Raw genomic sequence first — 21,310 nt, 5'->3', positions numbered from 1 at the left:
ATAATTAGGTAATTTAAAACAATAATTCAAAAGAAGAAAGTCAACTCAAATATTTCAATTTCAATTAAAATATTTCCAAAAATTTGTCCCAAAAAATGATAGCTCTCTAAGTATCCTTTTCACCTTATCTGATATCCTTGACCATCACTTTGATATTGATTTAAGAAGGAGTGTTATAAGTTTAAAATGTTTATCTGCGCGTCCGTGTGTTTCTCAGTGGTATCGTAGCCCTTAAACGGTCAAATCGACTCGATTAAGAACATATTATAACATTTGTAGGGGGTTTTTTAAATTTTATAAATTTCACTTGTTCACTCTACGATGGGCATTACACACTCAATATTATTATTAATATGATATAATGCTTTCATTATATTTGGATTGTATAAACATACATACAATATATATATACACTAAATATATAATTATATACCTATATAGGTACATTATATTATATAATATATATATATCAGATGTATATAGGTTTGTATACTGTAATAATGAATAGATATGACACCCAATACCATTGGTAAAGACCACCTATTCATGTGATGGGTGGCTTGCTTGCACCCATCAATGTTGACAAGCTTCTGTGTTACGTGTATTTAATCAATAATATGTATTGAATATTTAATTGTAAATGTATGTATGTATTGATATACTAAAAATATTATTATACCTACATGCAGCTGAGCAAGTGACAATTTAATAAATACAGTAGAGTTTAGATAATATTGGCAGTCAAAAAAAATCAGAGAAATTTCGATACCGAAAATTGAAAATAATACCAAACATTTGAAATTTTATTTATCAATTAATCATCCTTTTATACGTCTTTTGTGAAAAATTCATATCATATTCGATTCTGGTTTAGGAGAAATTAACTATCAAAGTCAGGGTTTTTACTAAAAAAAAGTTTTTCATTTTTATGAATAGTTCTTATTTTTGATAAGATTTTAAAGCTTAAAACTTGAGGAATATTGATAAAAGTTTTTTATGTAAATGGTAAAATATTTTTAAAAGCAGTTATTGACTAAAAAACCAAGATTTATTACGACTTCTTCATAAACCACCATGTTTTCTAATAACACTTTTTTGTTTTGGTATTGAAACATCTTAATGGACTGACTTACATGGTGTGCTTTTAATGGGCATGTATGGTTTGTTTGTAATAGATTTATACGACCGACTCTTTTATGCTAATGAATAATTATATTTATTTAGATAATAAATAACTTAAAATAACTTACGAGCGCTTCATTTTAAAGTTAACATTTTTCGCATTCGCAAATATTGGAAATAAATGTAAAAATTTACTACATTTACGGTTTCTGTTTAAGTCCAAGTTAGAGTGCTTTAAAGTTTTAAAGTGGTTCGGCTGGTTAAACAAGTAGCAAAGGTGAATGCTTTTACGTTTTTCAAAATCTCTTGATTGCAATATACATAGTTTTGGGGTCTCTTGCGGGGCAAAATTTTGATTTTTAACATAGTACCTTATGGAAGAACTCACAATAATGTTAATTATACAAAAATTAATCGATGAATAAACTTTTATCCTGAAGAAAATTTATCACAGATTCTGTTTATTCAAAAAAACATTACCTTTTAACGCATTCCAAAAAGAAAACATAAAAAAACTTTGGTTTTTGACGCTTTTTCAATATTTTTATAACATTTTTTTTACATTTACGTCATACAAATCTACGCCTTGTTGACTAGTAATTACACCTAATTGACTAGTTGACTAGTCATGTGACAGCCAAATCACTTTAAGGCAACGATATTGTATGTTATCATTTCATTACTCATTAAGCTTGAATGTATAATAATATTTTTTGTATATCGATAGTACCATTATGTTATATCTAAATAAATTAAATGGTTGGGTTTATGTATTTAAAATTTGTTTTATATAAATCAGTCCATTCAACTTGCGTTGTAAATAAATAACATTCAATTAATATGTACCTATATACAAAAATAATGAAACCTAAAGCTCCACTGAAATATATGCAAGAAAATTCAAAGAAAAGTTATGAAATAAATAGACCGATATTGAAATGGATTTTACTTAAAAAAATAACGATATTTTATATTTCAAACTTAATTCACATTTATGGAAATCTTTGAATTTTGCCGAGTTTGGTCTTGAAAGTCGTTTCTAGAATAATACAATAGGGTACTTTCGGTAATGAAAAATAAATTATGAAATTAGATAAAAATTAAAATTTATGTTGAAATATACTTAAATATTCTGATTTTGAGTCATAAAAGCACATTATTGTTTTATTATACTAAAATTATGCATCTTTTTACTGTACCTATATCATGTGACCTAATACACGAGCGAGCCCTGATGTGATGTCATTTAGGCAAAAACTGTTAGTTCAGTGTAAACAGCTGGGTACATATCTGTCAAATTTAACTGTGTTCTTTCGTCAGTGCATTTTATTTGTACCTATTTATTTATTAAAATGCAAATAACAACCATTGAGGACATGATAAAAAACAAGGTAAAAACTGATGAAGGCAAAAGTATTGACACAGTGACAAGTGTGATAGGAGATTTTTTAACAGAATAAAAAAAATAAAAAATACTAATATGAATACTTAAAACATGAAAATGATTTTGTTTGCAAAAAAATTAATATGCTTTTATTAAATTACCTAATGTGTAGTAAAAAAAGCAATGATTGTGATGAATTTTCGAAATAATGGATTATGGTACGAGTTGGTACGCTATGAGGAGAATGAATTACTGCTGGGAAATATTTTGAGGTAATGACTGTTGATAATAAAAATAATACGTCACCGAAATGGATGACAGCGCGTTTGACAGAATAGAAAAGGTTTAAAATTTTATTAAATTTTTTGGCAAGAAAGCGTGTTCATTTTGCCAGAATATAATTTTTTATGGCTTTTTATTAGAAAAATCAATATTTTGAAGTACTTTTTCAAATATAGTAGAATTACCCTATTAAGTATGGAATCTACAATAGCTGAGCGGAAAACAAACATACATCCTGATTTCCATAGAAACGAATAAGATAATGTGTAGTTATGGATGCTGTAGAAATTAAAAGTGGATTTCCCTACGGACAGTCAATATGGCCGGTGTAAACTACAGTTGCAAATGTTTTTTGAATATACCTTTTTCATATTTTTTTATTGTTATAAATGAAGGTAAATGTCTCGATAAATGAGCTAATTTCCCCCAGTTTATTTTGAGCCAAATGAACGAGGAACACAATAATGAAAATCATTAAAATTCAAATTGCCGAAAACGATGAGGAAACTCACGAAGTTATACGAATGGCGATGTGATGCCAATTAGTAAGTATTATATACATTCAAACACTGTTTTTACATAGTTTACATTTTTGTTTATTGAATAATTCGTATATTTTCAATTTTACACGAAAAATTGTTACTACCAAAGTTATTTGAAATTAAATTTCCTAAAATTTTGGTCCTCATCAATTTTTGCCTAGGATAGATTATTCTGTTATGTTCTTTATTAGAGGGATTTTTTTATGCAAACGCAGGGCCGGATTTAAACTTCTGCCGCCCTTGGGCACTGAAAAAATGCCGCCCCATCATTGAAATATCACTAAAAGTTATGTAGTTTTGATATTTTATTTTTTTTTAAATTATAATATCTAATGTATTGCAAATAATTTATTATATATTATATACTTTGATATGACATAAAAAAATATAATGATAATTTTTTTCACAGGCAAACACGCCTGACTTTTTTAATTGCGAATTGGTCGATTAAATCTTCACAATCTAAAAGTTGAAGTACCTACATCCGAGTCGATGCATAGAATATCTAAGCTATTGGTCTATTTGCAAAAATAATTCAAAAACGTTCTTAATTTTTCCAAAAAAAAAAAAACAAATTTAAATTTTATGATTCCAGCAAATTAAAAAATCAAAAATTACCATTTCAAATCTTCTTAGAAATGAATTAATTTAATTATTTCGATTTGACATTTATTGTATTGTAGTCGAATTTCTTGAATTATCTATTAAATGATGTATGATTAATTAAAAGAATAAAAATTTCTATTGAGAAATTTTATGACAATAAACAAATTTTCTTCCACATTTCAAATTTTGTCGCCCTAGAAAATTTGCCGCCCTGGGCACTAGCCCCGACTGCCCCTAGTGTAAATTCACCGCTGTGCAAACGATGATCAACTAATCTTTTGAATTAATTAATTTTTTTTCACTAGTACATTTTTGAAGTCAAATAAAATTCAAATCATGTCAAAAGTCATATAAAATTCAAATCATGTTCGTTTGAAAAACGTTTAGTTAATGATCCGACCAAGATTGGCCCGTATTGACACTCGGCGCGAAAAAAAAATATCGATCCTAGAAAAATATTTATGAGGACCAAAATTGTAGGAAATGTAATTCCTAAAAACTTCGGTGATAACCATTTTTCGCGTAAAATGAAAAATAAACGAGTAATAATACATTTGATGCATACTACCCCATACTAACCTTGTCGTTTATATGGGGTAGTATGCATCAAATCCGGCAGTTCTGATTTTTTGCAGACTTGTTTATGATGTTATTCCAATGAATAATCCAAGTTTGTGATCTCGAGCGCCAAACGCAACCTTGTCAAAAATTGTAAAATCCATGAAAATTTCATAATTTGACGACTATAACTTTAAAGGACTATTTTTTGATAAAACCTTTTCGGAACTTTTTTAAAGTAGACTAAATTTGCTACAATATGCTCTGAAAATGGACTCTATAGACCCAATACTTTCCGAGATAAAGCCTTTAAAAATTTATCGACGTAAGTTTATACATCAGAGTTAACGTCAAATCCGGTAGTTCTGATTTTTAGCAGACTTGTTTAAGATGTTGTCCCAATGAATAATTAAATTTTGTGACCTCGAGCGACGAGCGCAACTTTGTCAAAAATCGAAAAAACCCGTGAAAATTACTGTTTTTTATTTTTTATTTTGGCAATTACAACCCTAACTACTCGTTTTTGAAGTATTTTTTCAACATGTTTTTAAATTTTTTTTTTTTTTAAATTAATTAACATTTTTCTTATTTCGCAATTTTTTGCAGCTTTTTCTCGGAAACTATTGGATCTTTAATGACGATTCTAGTCTCATATTGTAGCAAATTTAGTCTACTTTAAAAACATCTTCAAAAGGTACTTCAAAAACTACCCCTTTAGTGTTATAATTGCCTAAATCTAGAAAAAAGTCTCAAACTTGGACTATTTATCGAAATAACATCATAAACAAGTCTGCAAAAAATCAGAGCTACCGGGATTTGATGCCTACTGTAATATATAAAGTTACTGTAATATAATGCAACAAACAAAAATTCACATACACCTCTTTTCAGGTTTAAATCGCAAAATATCGGCCTTAAGGAAAAATTGATAAGGGCCAAAATTGTAGAAAATTTAATTACAAATAACTGTGATGATAACCATTTTTCGTGTAAAGTTGAAAATAAACGAGTTATTCAATAAACAAAAATGCAAACCATGTCAAAACAGTGTTTGAAAATATGAAATAATTGACATCACAGGCTACTACTAGCCAATAAATAACGTTTTAAATTATTTCAAATACCGTGACTTTTGAACAATTTTTTTCGTAGTTTTTTTAATGTTAAAAATGTGTAATTTTCGAGTTGCAGGATCTACTCGACCTATATTTTTAAAAAAAATTAACAAAAAGCATTTCATGAAAAAGGTCTATTATTATTAAATATATTAATAATGAATATATTTGCAAATTAAAATCAAGATTATAAATTGATATAACGTTAGTATAGGTAGGTATATAACAGTAAAAAGAGACCTTTTATTTTTACCTGTAGTTTTAAAAAAGTATAGATATAGATATAGATTATAGCTTTTAATTATATTAAAATAAAATTGTACCTCTGTGAAATGTTATTGAATTGTCAATATATAATATATAAATATAAATATAATGGATTATATTTATATATTATAGGTACCTACATATGATTCATATAATATAATAGATTTGATGTTTATACATTGATGATGGACGATATTCATATTACATATACAAGGTGCTTAAAAAGAATACACCCTTTAGTTATGTCAATCGAGTCACGGGTAAATAAAAGACCTGTATATAAACAGTACCGGATTTATTTCTGACGGGGCCCCAAGCAACCTCAGGTTTTTGTGGCCCTCATTGTAAAATACCCCCCCCCCCCCCGATATTTCAAAATAATGAATAACTAGTTAATTTTGCATAATGACATGACATCATCAAAGTCAAGTTTTTCAAGCTTTTTTTTCAAATTTTCGAATGTGTTTTCAAATTTTTCCATTTTTTGGGGCCCTTGTCCAAGCGGGGCCCCAAGCAATTGCTTCCTTTGCTTCCCGATAAATCTGCCACTGTATATAAAAGAAGAAACTGGCAGACTGCTGATTCGCTGACTGATCGATCAATGCATAACTGAAACCACTATGTCTAGAAACATGAAATTTATGGGAATTCATTCCCTAAAGAAAATTTATTCTTTAACGGGGTAAAATAGAGAATGAAAGTTTTTTTGAAACTCCATCATTTTTTAAGTATACTTGTATGTATTTAAAACTAGCTTGATATCCGCCCGTTTCGCTGGGCTTAAAAGTAAAAAATACTGCTTTATAGACTCCACCTATCCTGATGTGTACCGTTTTCAATTTTGTTAAATGTAAAATAGTCATAATTCATTGAGTATATCAGAAAAGTAGAAAAGTTGGCCATGAATTGTTTGACATTTACTATTTTAAATTTTTACAGAAAACTTGGTTCATAATGATGATTATAGATCTCCTCCATCTATAATCGTCATTTTGAACCATTAACTAAAGATTTCTGTACAAATTTAAAATAGTAAATCTCAGATTAAATTTTATTTTTTTATTATTATTTTTTTAATATATCTTTATAAATTATAGTTCATGTGTTATTCTGATATATCATCAGCTATATTGCTGTACAGTTTCATTAAAAACCATTCGCTAGTTTTAGCGTGAAAGCGTAACAAACAAACAAACAAACATCCTTTTTTTCGTATTTATAATATATAGAGATAGAGTTTGAAGTTTCCCAGCGAAGTGCGTGAACTTATTTTTGTTTTGATACCATGTATAACTATATGAAATATATCAAGGTATATTAAGTTTAGTCCCAAGTTTGTAACGCTTAAAAATATTGATGCTGCCACAAAATGCCGGTTGTCTGTCTATCCGCCTGTCTCTTTTAAACGTGCTTAGGACGTCCAGGTCGTAAATGAGCAACATAGATCAATTGGGTTCTGCAAACCGTTAGAGATAGAACAAAAGTTCTAACGTAAAAAATGTTCCTTATAAAAAAATTAACAAATTTTGTTTGAAATATTTTTTGATAAACGTCACTGTTTATCCGTGAGGTCGAAAATTAGGTTAGAAACATTATATAGTATGTATAACAGGTATTGTATATATTTTAAATTTATATGTTACATATATTATGTAAATGTTTGTTTTTTTATAATATATCCACTAAGGAAGTGTGAACAAAGAGACTCTTATCTTACTTTGTCTGTAAGAGTTACTATCTTTCTTTACTTACATGACGTAAAAAAACAAAAAATTGCGTCATCAACACTGTCTATACATGGTATTTCAACAGTTAATTCAGTCAATTGTTTGTTTCCACTTTCGAGCTAAACAAAACTTAAACACTGTATACAAACCTTTTCAATAATAACGATTAACATTTGATTATATTAAACAATCAATACAATACCTTCATGAACCTTACAACCTTACAACCTTACAACAACAACCAGTCAGTAGTGTTTACATTGATATGGTCCTAGTTCTGTGTACATATGTGACACGTGTTGTCACAAAAGTGTAGACATAACTATTATTATTATATAATTCTAAGTGTAGACACATTATATTCTAAGTGATCTATCTATAAATACAATACAATACTATATATTAAGTGTTTGATATTAGGAGTGTGTCTTGTTTGTATTAGCGTACAAACGTACGTGTGTTCGTACGCACGCTTGATTCATGATCGTTATGCTTAATGATTGATAACAATTATTTTTGTGACAATATTAAGAAGGGTAATGTTTTTGTATGTACCTTGGCGAATGACCCATCAATTCAGTTTTAATCATATGAAGAGAAAATGAACTAGTGTTAAGGATGTATGAGCATGACAACAATGTTTGATTTAAAAGCTCAAAATTTGTTTGTAGGTAGTCTTTTACTCAAAGAATATGTGGTTAAAATTGGCAGCTTAGGTATCCGTGCAAATTTTTAAGAAAAAAGTCATTAAAAATCGATATAAAATACATTGGCTCTTATGGAGGAATCTCAAAAAACGACATATTTTGGAAGTTTTTGATAATTTTCATTTGGAATGAATGAAAACAAATTAAAAAAAAACTTTTTAATAGAAAGTAAACATATTAGCAATGAATTAGAAAAGAAAAAAACTAAGTGTCACCGTCCATATAAGGGATGTAAGAGCAGGGTAGATTAAGGGTTGAAATTATTTTTATCTTATTTTCAACTTTGATGATGAATTTTGTTATAACTTCATGAATGTAGACGAAAAATAAGAATAAAATTTTTCGAAATATTTTGGTTTTCGAAATATCGAAAGCTAAATAATTAAACAAAATTTTCGATATTTTGAAAATTAAGCCAGATATCGAAAAATTTTATTCTTACTTTTCGTCTTATATTGTCAAGTAATAATATAAATTTATCATCAAAATTGAAACTATCTATTTTTAAATTTGTGCCCCCACTACCATGCTCATACATCCTTAAAAGGCAAGAAATCAAGAAAATGATTGTCCATATGCATTTATTTTCAAAGTACAAACGAAATTTTTTATTGAACAATATAACAATTTGTACTTATTTTATCTATGACTAATTTTCAAATGTTTACTTGTAAATGATATAGTAAATGTCAAATTAAAATTATTGAAAAAAACCAATTATTTAATTTTTTTGCATTAATCCAAATTGTGAAAATAAGAGACGAAATCGCATAAATAATATTTATTAAATGTAAAATAACATACTTATTTAAATTTGTTAGAAAATAATATGAAATTTTCAACAAAAAGTATATATACAAACCATAGACTTATATATCCATCTATACAATTATATAAATAAAGTAGTTGATCGTTTCTATGGTAACTCCATGAAATAAAACTCTTGCACGGAGCGAATACTGTTAATTTATTTACTACAACCTGATTATTGGGTTTTGAGTTTTAAATCACATTCTACCTAAATCATGCTGTTTAATGTATTTACCACATAATTTCAATGAAAAATTAAAAATAATCACACATTTAGGCTATAATTTTTAGTGTAGAAGATACAGAAAGAATTGTGTAAACAAGACAACTGTAGTAGAGTATTGTGGTTGTAGCAGAAATAACTATAGTATTGTAAACAACTACAATATTATACGTGTGAAATCTCCGCCGATACATTATTAGACTAAAATTATACTTCATTTCACTACAAACTTATATACTCTTACCGTGACAATATTGGAGTGAAGCAACGTTCTTAATATGATAAATATAATCTCCTTTGGTATCGATGAAATAATTAATTAATTGTATCAGTTACGGGACGTTTAGAAAAGAGAAAGCTTATTCCGGCTTATTCTTTTAGTCGCCCTATTAGCTCAGTTAGTTAAGATTTAACCAATTCCGCCCGCGATATGCTTAGGGTAGCGGGTTCGATTTCCGCCGTCGCAACAAAATTAATTTAATTAATAGTTTGATTGGCTGGTGTGGTGCATGGTATGTGCTGGAAAGAGGTGCACTCAGCCTCTGAAATTGAGGAGCTGATAAATAAAATTATCAGCGGAAAGGTGGTAAAACACATATATGGTATCACAATGGGCTCTATAGCCTAAATGTGTCCTTCGTCGACAGCCAATATAACCTAACCTAACCTAAGGTTCTTGTACCATAAATCAAATTTTACTAAAATAAGAATGCAATTTTCATCAATAGTTGTTTAGTATTACCATTTTCCAAAAAATACTTTGTGTGTAGGAATAAGAGGACGATATAAATAATGGGCTTTAAAAACAACCTAAAATTACATTGTGATTCAAGGTACAATAGTCTACCATATTGATGGTAAGCGTAAGTTTATTCTGTTTAAATATTTAATATTGTTTTAAGTTACATAATATATATATGAAGATCTTATTTCATATATTATGATTATGATAAAAGGTAGGGTCAATTTAAATATAATGGGGTCAAAAAATACCGTTCATTATATTAAAATATATTTTCTTCTTTATACTTTTTTCTATACGCTACTTTTTATACGAATTCAAAGTGACATGATCCTAAAAAAATTATTTCGTTTTTTAACCCCCGAATTAAAAAATGGGGTGTAAGTTTGACCGCTATGTGTGTGTGTCTGTGTGTTTGTCTGTCTGTGGCATCGTAGCGCCTAAACGGATGAACCGATTTTAATTTTTTTTGGTTTCATTTGAAAGGTAATTTAACGGAGAGTGTTCTTAGCTTTGTGCGAGTTTAGAAATTCGTTCTCGAAAAAACTAAAAAATTGGCGATGATCTTCAAAATCGACTCAGTTTGGAAAAGGCATTATGTATAATTTTAACATATACATAATTACTATGGAAATGAATGGTCAAATAAACCTGACTCAATTATATTTGAAAAGTGAAATGGTAAAATAATTAGGTAATTCAAAATAATAATTCAAAAGAAGAAACTGTCTCTAATATTTCAATTTCAAATAAATATTTCCAAAAATTTCTCCCAAAATGATAGCTCTCTAAGTATCCTTTTCATCTCATCTGATGTTCTTGACCATCACTTTGATATTGATTTAAGAAGGAGTGTTATAAGTTTAAAGTGTTTTTCTGTGTGTCTGTGTGTTTCTCAGAGGCATCGTAGCATCTAAACCGACTTGATTGATAACATTTTATAGCTAAGTTTCCAAAAATCGGTTTACAAGGAATAAATGCTTTTACAACTAATTAAAAAACGATATAATAAAATCTTAGAAGTCAATTTTAATCTACTTCCAATTGCCCGATTATCTTGAAATACTAAATAATCTCTCAATGAGATGATGTATTGTAGATAGGCGTTAATTTAGATCTTAAAAGGTAAGAGATAGAATAATTTTAAAACATTTTTTTCGAAAACAATTTGTTTTCGTAGGAAATGTAACAGATATGCCATTATTGCATTTAATCGAAATAAAACACGCAAGCTACAGAGAAATGCTTTAGCCAAAAGAGGATATTCACCTGTGTCCATAAATTTTATCGGAAATTCTAAATTTAAAGACATATTTAACCTTGGTCTTCAAATGAGCATGAAAAAATGCCTGGACTTAAAAGTTGATTATTTTATCTCTTACATTTTAGCCCCCCCCCCATCAAAATCTGCAACTTTGTTTAAGTTATTTTTTAATTGATTAAATATACAAAACGACCCCTGAATTTCGCATTTGCTACCACCATTACAATTATATTAAAAGTATAGTTTGAAGAAAAAAAAATCTATAAATATCTAATAAAATCGAACTTCGATAGAATAAGTAAAATAAAAATATGTTAAACAATAATTATGTTAAAATAATACTTTATATAAATAATAATTTTTCTTTATTTTCATTATTTACTATAAAATTATATAAATGACCATTATTTAAATAAAAAAAATTTTCTATCATTAGTTTGTTTTTGTTTTTTTGTATTTATTAAATGAATTAATGTCCTAACTTGACACGACACTCGATAATTTAATATTTTAATATTTAGAAAGAAATTACATTCATAGAATTTATGTTTCTAAAACATTTTCATTTGGCTCAAAACATTTTAAACGAAACGCCAGGTAAATGGTAAGTAACCTGCTGGTCTAAATTGGAACTACTGAAAAAGCGGTCCACTTTCAGTTTTAATTAGTACGAATTTTTATCGCCAGTTGACGGGATTTATCTCATTTGAATTTGAAAATTTTGTTTTAACTTCTTGTTTTAATAAGTACCAATATTGAAACTATGTTCCTTATCGCATTTTATAATTTTTTTGATGGTGGAGAGGTAAAACCAAAAAATCTGCATCAATTTAAAAAGACCCCACAATCCGAGCTTGCCATGAATTTTAAGAATATTTTGAAAATAATTTACAATCTACCAATTTATATTTTTTGTGAAAAAATAAATGTTTTCCTCAAAAAAATGAGTTGTGAGTTATCAGAAGAAGTTAAACATAATAGAGATAGTAAAGTAAGAACAAGGAAATTTGATGTTATGTCATGATGAATACCATGAAGTATGTAGAACAGGAGAAAGATCGCTATGTACTAAAGCATTAGCGTACCTGTCCCTAAAAATTTGTAGAATTTATAGTTCATTTTTCAGCCACCAGTCGCGCTGTCAACAAGAAGTAGTATCTGTGAAGTTAGCTGTTGTTGTTAGCATAATGTACAAATTGATATATCATTTGAAATTAGCGCACAACAGCCCGCTTTTATTGATACTACATATTGATCGCAGCGCCTCACTTATTTTATACATATTTTGGGGACAATATTTTCTATAGCGATCGTTCTCCTGTTCTACATACTTCATGATGAATACCTTGATCAAGCGAAATTAAGGTTATGTACGCACATATTGAGTTGACTATTAAACCTGAAGTATGTCTTTTTTAAACTAATATTACAAATAATTCATGAAGTATAAAGTTAAAGTAGCTTTAATATTAAATTCTTTAAATAATAAAACAATTATTTGACTTCTTAAATTAATACCTTCAATTTTCGGAATTACTAATGCACAGATATGCAAACAGTATCGAGAGAGAAAAAAAAAACCATTTACAAGAAACTAATTATACTAAATCTGAAAGGTAGCGTACCACAAAACTAATATTTATAATTAATTACCCATACAGTTATTTGTATTTTCAAATAATTTTTATCTTGTTGTATATTTTTCATTTCTTTGAAATTGTGTTTTTTTTATAACAAATCGACTACAAGTTACACTGGATATTTTAAAAAATAGACAGAAGAATAAAGCACAAAATGATCTAACAAAATTGAACATGTATACATAATCAATCATTCAAACCAGTAAAAAAATCAAAGCAAGTCTGATTAAAAAAGTAAGCACTATATTTATAATATACGAAGATACGATAGGAACATAGTTCTAATCGGGTGTCCCACGACAGCTCTCTCTTTATCTCAATGATATAAAGCAAAATTTTATGATATTGAAACATATTTGAAATTATTATTAAAGACTTACCGTTTCTTGTTTTGGACTCCATCTAGACGATGATGGACTCTCTGAACCCGATTGCACTGTTCCAATTATAATAGATTTATCATCAGTCGTTTCAATATCAACTTCATCATCATCTTCATCACTTAATTCACTTTTATTCGTAGCCGTAGTTTCTGCTTCCTCAATCCGTTGCGAACGTTGATGCAACAACATCGATTGCACCGGTCGAAACGCGGATTGATGGTGATACGCCGCAGACATAGGGGATTTCTCTAAACCCGAATGAAAACCCAACAAAGTTGATTCCGGTGGAAATAATAAAGGTGCACCAGTGGAATTACCTCGTTTTAACCAAGGTAACGCGGCTGTGTATGGAGGGAACGAGAATTGCTTACTCTGATGATTATGCCACATATAATCCATCACTAAACTTCGAGATATTGGTAATGGTAATTCAGGGAATGGTGGAACACGAGCTGGAGCCGGAATTACAGGACTTGACGGGACTGTAAATGTTGTTGCATTTGTTGGAGATGTTTTTGCTTGTTTCGATGGTGTTCGTGACGATGGTGTTGACGATGACGTGGATAACAATCGTTTTCGTGTACCGCCGTTAAACATTGCCTTAACATCTTCCCATGCATGAATTATCTCATCCGGTGGAGTACCACTTAATTTCATATGACGTCGCCATGAATTAAAATTTGCTGCATCTGGTTGTACGTATTTATCGGTGGGACCACCCATACGATGTGAATGGAAGATAAATTTATTCGGGGAGAAAAATAGCCCACAGTATGTACATTTAATGCATTTTGCACGAGATGAATTATACCGTGATGGTAAGAATGCACCACGACACCCCCAAGCACATTCATGGTGTACGGAGAATGCAAAATCGTCGGGTAATCTGTGAAAGAGTAAAAATATTTTATGAATAACACATAAGCGGGGAGCCCGTCATAATAAAACTGCACTTAAACGGATTTCGAAATTTCGCATATGAATCAATGCTATTTAAAGATAGATACAATATGAGGTGTGCTAGGGTTTATTTTGGCACAAATATTTATTATTATATTATAAATATAATAAAGTATTGTGATCGAAAAAAAAATAGATATCGGGGTTTCAACGGAAATACACGTTTTGAGGGTCCCCGATTTAAGAAAAGTGGTTTTTAAAAAATGTTGCGTCCGTCGGTATGTCGGTATGTCTGTTACCAAGCTGGAGCCTTCAATTTTCAACCGATTTTTCTCAAACTCGGTACATAGGTTAAATTTGGTCATAATTCCAGACAATTTTTTCATTTTTTCCCTAGGCTTTGGCGTTTTCTCAAAAACGGCTCTAACGATTTCGATTAAACTGGGCACAAGGCTAGACCTTAAGGTGTTCCTAGGATTGGTATAAGCCACATATACGGGAAAATTCGAGAATGCCCACATCCTTGGGAAAAAATTTTTTTGGGGTTTTCTCAAAAACGGCTCAAACGATTTCGATTAAACTAGGCACAAGGCTAGATCTTAAGGTGTTCCTAGGATTAGTATAGGCTACATATCCAAGAAAATTCGAAGAGGCCACACCCTAGGGAAAACATTATTAAAAAATCGCATGATAATATCGTGTAATCATTCAAATTTTTCACATAATCAAATAAATCAACTAAAGAAATAAATAAAACTTAAGTAAGCCAAATTAGTGAAGTTAAGAAACTAAAGCTTTTCCTTGTTTTTAAATAATTCTTACAATTGGCTGCTTTCAATCAAAGTATTACAAGAATAATATATCAATTTTTTAATATAATAAAGTCTTGTCCGATGTTTCGGATCGTTTATTTATACTGACAAAGCTTATTTTGTTTATTAATTTTCAGGAAAATTTTGTGTGACAGCTCTTATCGTGGCAGAAAGGTCTGTCACACCGATTTTTAATAAAGCCAATAAAATTATACACTTATCGCAGAATGCATTTTTTTTAATTTGTTCGTTTTGAGTTCTACATTCGAAATAGCTCGGTGTGACAGCTCAAAACTTTTGTCCAACCAGTCTAGATTTTAATCGATCCCGGCTCTGCCGCTCTGTAAACTACTGGATTTTTTTTTGCTTTTTATTTAAAATAGTCGTGTATTTTGATTTTAAACCCTTAAACCCTTTAGTTTTCGAACTATCGACTCTTGTTTAATTTTTTAAATATGAAAAAACAACATACCTTGGTGGCGCATTATCTCCCAGGAAACTCTTACATAAACGTTCAGCCTCACGTCGTGTAATCATTCCACAACGTCGTGATGAAACAGGCATTGCACCCGCTCGCCGTAGTATCTCCAATTGTACTGGTGTACATTGTACACACGTAATACCCAATGCAACTCTACGATTATGTATCTCGTTGTAACTGAATTGTTTCAATAAAGTGTTCGATATTTGTGCCAAACATAAACGTTCTTGGTTTTCGATGACTAAAGACACAATTGGTATTCCATATAATATTACGCTGCCAACCTATAAAATTTCAAAGCAATAAAATTAGAAAAATTATACTAAAAAAGTGTCTCAAACAGAGAAGTGTCTCATTTGCAGAGGCAGATTATCCATAAAGCAAAGAAGCAGGATCCGATCCAGCTATTTAGCCGCTCTGGGCACATCTTATACCCGGTATCGAATTCGAAGTTTTCAGGTTCAATTAAAACCTCACTCTGATTCATAACTGGCAAACATTACACAAACACTTTAAATTAGAAAGTTGTTCTCTAGAAATCTCAAAGATTTTTTGCTTAACAAAGATTTTTTGTAAACCGAATAGTTTAGACAGTAATTGATTGCAAAAATCTACTTTTTGTGCGTTTGTTCATTCAATTTGAATAAAAATTGTCTTTATAGAAAAACAAACCACTTTTGGATTGGATTTATTGGAAATTTTTGAAGTGAAAACTTCTTTAGCGGCGTTGTACACTTTTTTTTGTAATGGGTAAAAAATGTTAAACTCGCGACAGGACACGTGTCCTGATCGAAAATTCGTAAGATCTTGTCACAGTCAGTACACAGGTTCGCATCCGATCACCGAAGTTAAGCAACATTGAGCACAGTCAGTACTTGGATGGGTGACTGCTTGGGAACACTGTGTGCGGTTGCCTTTTTATTAAAAATATATTTTTTTATTCATTTATTCTCATGACGCATCTGCATTGCTTCAAAAAAAAATTGGAAAAAGCTTTTATGAATTGCCAATGATTTTGAGTGGAGATTTCAACATAAACTTTGCAGACGATAAAAATCAACTATTAATTGAATTTTTAAATAATGAATTTGGTTTAACTATGTCAAATGATCGCAATGTTAGCACAACGAAATACAAAACTGCTATTGATGCGGTCTTTATTATTATTAGACATTTAAATAGGTTCGAATCAAAACTGTTCGTTTCTTACTTCAGCTATCATAAACCGACCGTATCAGTTTTAGAGATTGGCGATGATGGTTCTGGTAGTAATGATGGGGAAAAAGTCGTCGAAATTATGGATGAAAGTCGATTTTTCTAAGAGATAGACTTTTTAATGTAATATAAAATGTCATGTTTGTGTACGATAGCCCAATAAATAAATATTGTATTCTACCACATAAATGAGAGTACTTTTATACTGATAATTAAAGCAATTCGTGCAAAATTATTCCCTAACCATTCCAAAATATCAAAAATGCACAACGTTAATATTCAAGTTTTCACTTCTGCCGGCACTCCCAGAGTGCAACCCGTCGTTTTTTTTTCAAAGAATTCCTAGATTAGGTATAATCGATTATTCGAAATAACAATTTTAATACGAAAAAACAATAGGGTATTATCGTTAGTCAAAAATAAATCATGAAATTTGAAAAAAGTTAAAATTTATGTAATAATATGTATAATTAAATATTCTGATTTCGAGCCATAAAAGCACATTATTGTTTTAAAATATTAAAATTAAAAATCGTAATTTTTAAACTGTATATCACGTGACCTAAAACGCGAGTAAGCCCTGCTGTGATGTCATAGTAGTATGAGTCATAGACCATAAGTTAGTTCAGTGTAGACAGTTGGGTATAATATATACATAGATAATAAGTATTTATATTTATTATAATTAGATGTCTATGAATATATCTGTCAAACTTAATTGTGTTTTTTCGTATAGTGATACCCAAATTACGTCATCAAATTGGATGCCCGCGTTTTTGGCAGTTTAAAAAAAGTTTAAAATTTAATTTAATTTTTTGGCAAGGAAGCGTGTGTTTTTTTCCGAAATAAATTTTTGGTGGCTTCTCTCTTTGCTCTGGTTGATAAAACTTATTTTTCGAGTTTCAAGCATATGTCAACTTAAAAAAGACATATTGTATATTGTAGTTTATTGGGTAAAAATATTAACTTCAGAGGCAGATTATCCATAAGGCAAAGTAGACACAGGCGTGAGGCTACAAAGAAGCCCGCGCTTGGAAGTTTTTAAGCAAACACAAAATTAATTGAATATGCATAAAATTACAATCCGTTGGTATTGAAATTTTTACAGTTATTCAAATGTATGACGGTCTAATAATAAAAATCGGATAATAAAAATTAACAGCAAGCCTTAGAACTCTCAATTATCAAAGAATATGAAAAGGACACGGAACGCAAAAGCTCACAGATGAATCTGTCGAAGATATTACTTCTTCATTATCTGATCGGGAAACATTCAGAGTGACAGTATATCTATTAAATATAGGCAAGTTAGGTTAGGTTATACTGGCTGTCCACGAAGGACACACTTAGGCTATAGAGCTCATTGTGATACCATGTATGTGTTTTACCACCTTTCCGCTGATAATTTCATTTATCAGCTCTCCAATTTCAGGGGCTGATTGCACCTCTTTACACCAGCACATCACAACTATCGAACCCGCTACCCTAAGCATACCGCGGACGGAATTGGTTACGCCTTAACCAACTGAGCTACTAAGGCGACAAATATAGACACCCTTGTGGTTAAACATTAAAAGAGGTTTTAAAGAAAATTTCCGTTTTTAACCAATTTGATCACTTTAAACACTGGAGAAACTCTAAATAGAGCAAGAATGTTAATGTAATTATGTATTTTGGTGATTTTTAAAAGTGCTTTTTTATGAATGTATCCATCTGCAACTCGAACAGTTTATTGTACTTCGAGAAAGTAGAAAATAGTTTTTCTTATGAGTCACTGATACATTTCGCTCAATTTAAAATATCAAGGATGATTCGGAGTGCCTCAAAAATTTACAAATACTCATATATGAGTGTCTGATAACAAAAATTATTATCAACTTTTTAGTACAATACAATTTATATTTTTAATCGAAAACTAATTAACATATGTATATCAAATATGGTGGAAGCGATGGGAAAATCAGGTTTACAGATCGCATTGACATCCGATTTACAGACGCATGTAACAAAATCAATTACAAACCGAGAGAAGTGTTTTTATCTTGCAAGATTTGATTACAATTAACGGCCAGGTTAAACTAGATAAAAGTTTTTTTTAAATAATTGAAAATATCTGCTCTTAAAATTATAGATATGAAATTAAATTGAAATGAACTCACCTGATTTGGTTTTCCATTTGAAATCGGCGAATTTAATTTTGAGTCTTGTTCTCGACTATTTTTATTGGATATATGTGAACTGTCCATACTGAAATAAATAATATTTATCTGAATTTGATTTTCTTTCAAATAATTTTAAAAAAAAGAGATTGATATTTAAGTAAAAAAGATGATTTTTTATTAAAGAAAATTGTTTGAAGAATGTCTAGAAAAATTATAAGAATTATTTTTCTTTTCTAACGAAAATTTTTGCTTTCCTTTTAAAATTCGAAATCGTATTTTTATACCATGCATATATGTAATATGCAAGGTATACTAAGTTTAGTCCCAAGTTTGTAGCGCATACAAATATTGATACTACGCACAAAATTTTGGTATAAGTGTTCATAAAATCACCTAATTAGTCTGTCCGTCCGTCCGCCTGTGGACACGATAATTCAAAAACGAAATAAAATATCAAGCTGAAATTTACAGCGTACTCAGGACGTAAAAAGTGAGGTCGAGTTTGTAAATGGGCAACATAGGCCAATTGGGTCTTCTGTAGAACCCGTAGAACCCATTTTGTAAACTGTTAGAGATAGAACAAAAGTTTAAATATAATAAAATGTTCCATATAAAAAAATAAACAACTTTTGTTTGAAACATTTTTTCGTAAACATCAGTGTTTACCCGAGAGAGCGCAAATTCGAATCGAATCGAATCGATCGAATAACATAGGCTGGCTTTCGTTGATTATTTTCCGAGAAAATTTCATCGAAAGGTCTTTTTTTGTTTCACTGTGAATGATTAAACTTTTATTATAATTATTTGTTATTGACACAAAATGCTACCTCTGCCGAGTAGAAAACGAGCATTTAAAAAAAATGAAAATTGCGCCTTTTATTAGCAAATTTTCGGAAATAAGGTTTTTATAATGTGCATTAAGAAAAAATAATTTTTTTATAATATCTTAAACCTTGATATTTATACTTCCCCTACAAAATTCACCACCCTCCTTGATAAAACTTCTAAATCGATTTTTATAATGTAATTAATATTTCGAATTTTCTTTGCTATTAATTATTTATATTAATAATTCTATTTCGAATAACAAAAAAAAAGTGTTACACACACACACACACACACACACACACACACATATACATGGGCGTACCCAGGTTTTCACCCAGGCGGAGGGGGGCTAGGAATTTTTGGTCTAGAGAGGATAAATCAAAAATATTTGACCTAAAAACTGCATGAATTCAACAATATTTTGATATGAACCCATACTTAGTCAATAGAATCCCTGGTAAGTAGACGTCCAGGAACCAGGAGGGCAGCTGTCCTGACGTGCCCTAACCTTGGTAAGTCTATGTATATACACATACATATTTTAATACCATATTTGAAACCCAAAAATAAAACAGTGAACAAAAAACTGTTCCTTTTAAAAAAATAAACAACTTTTGTGTGAAACATTTTTTCATAAACATTACTGTTTACCCGTGAGGACGCAAATTAGGATAAAACGTTGGTATTCATTTTCTCCTAAACTATAAAAACCAGGAGTTGAAAATTTGTATGTAGCTTCAACTAGTAGTCTTGTGAAAGATTCTCGTAAAATGAAAAAATATTCTAGAAAATTCTTTCAAGAATTTTCCAAATTTAGGAAATTTAGAAAAGTATTTTTTGGAATTTTTTGAATTTCTTACCACTAGTTGAAGCTACCTCAAAATTTTCAATTCTATATTTTTTTATAGTTTTAGAGAAAATTACCAATGTTTTATCCTAATTTGCTCCCCCACCAGTAAATAGTGATGTTTACGAAAAAATTCTTTCTAACAAAAGTCGTTAATTTTTTTAAAAGGAATTTTCATATTTCAACTTCTATCTCTAACGGTTTACAATACAAGACCTTGGTCTGTATTGCTCATTTACGAACTTAAACTTACTTTTTACGTTCTGTGTACGCTATAAAAATTTCAGCTTGATATCTCTTTTCGTTTTTGAGTTAACGAATTTACAGATGGACAAGACGAACACCTATACCAAAATTTTGTTCGTATCATCAATATTTTTAAGCGTTACAAACTTGGAACTTTAATAATAGTTGTGTTTAAACTCCGTCTCTCAGACCACGTCTATAACCGAGGCCACCCACATCATAATTTTAATCTTTATTTATTTCTTAAGGAAGGTCCCTCGGCAGTAATAGAAAAAAATAAATTAGTAGATAATGATCCGAATTTTTAGTATGTTGTAGTTAACGATACATATTATTAAATCAAAAAAAAATTTGGGTATCTTATCGATCAATTAAGAGAGTTTTTATTAATTAAAAATACACTTAATAACATGCCATCCTCATATCATGCTATGTTATTTAGTGTAT

At 29.7% G+C, this 21,310-nt stretch overlaps 1 protein-coding gene across 1 annotated transcript in view; it reads right to left on the bottom strand.

Annotated features, from left to right (window-relative positions):
* LOC123293090 (SKI family transcriptional corepressor 1 homolog-B) overlaps window positions 1-19,026 on the bottom strand; it is a 66,244-nt gene extending 47,218 nt beyond the window's left edge. Inside the window, exons 1-3 of the mRNA XM_044873804.1 lie at window positions 18,940-19,026; window positions 15,557-15,849; window positions 13,370-14,258 (exon numbers count right to left, since the gene is read on the bottom strand). Of these exons, the coding sequence (XP_044729739.1) occupies window positions 13,370-14,258; window positions 15,557-15,849; window positions 18,940-19,026 (1,269 nt within the window). The remainder of the gene's footprint in view (window positions 1-13,369; window positions 14,259-15,556; window positions 15,850-18,939) is intronic.
* Between the last annotated feature and the right edge of the window lie 2,284 nt (window positions 19,027-21,310).

This window comes from Chrysoperla carnea, chromosome 2, assembly GCF_905475395.1.
Source record: "Chrysoperla carnea chromosome 2, inChrCarn1.1, whole genome shotgun sequence".
Classification (NCBI taxonomy): Eukaryota; Metazoa; Arthropoda; class Insecta; order Neuroptera; family Chrysopidae; genus Chrysoperla; species Chrysoperla carnea.
The sequence above is the reverse complement of the archived record's forward strand: the minus strand, read 5'-3'. Positions and strand labels throughout refer to the sequence as shown.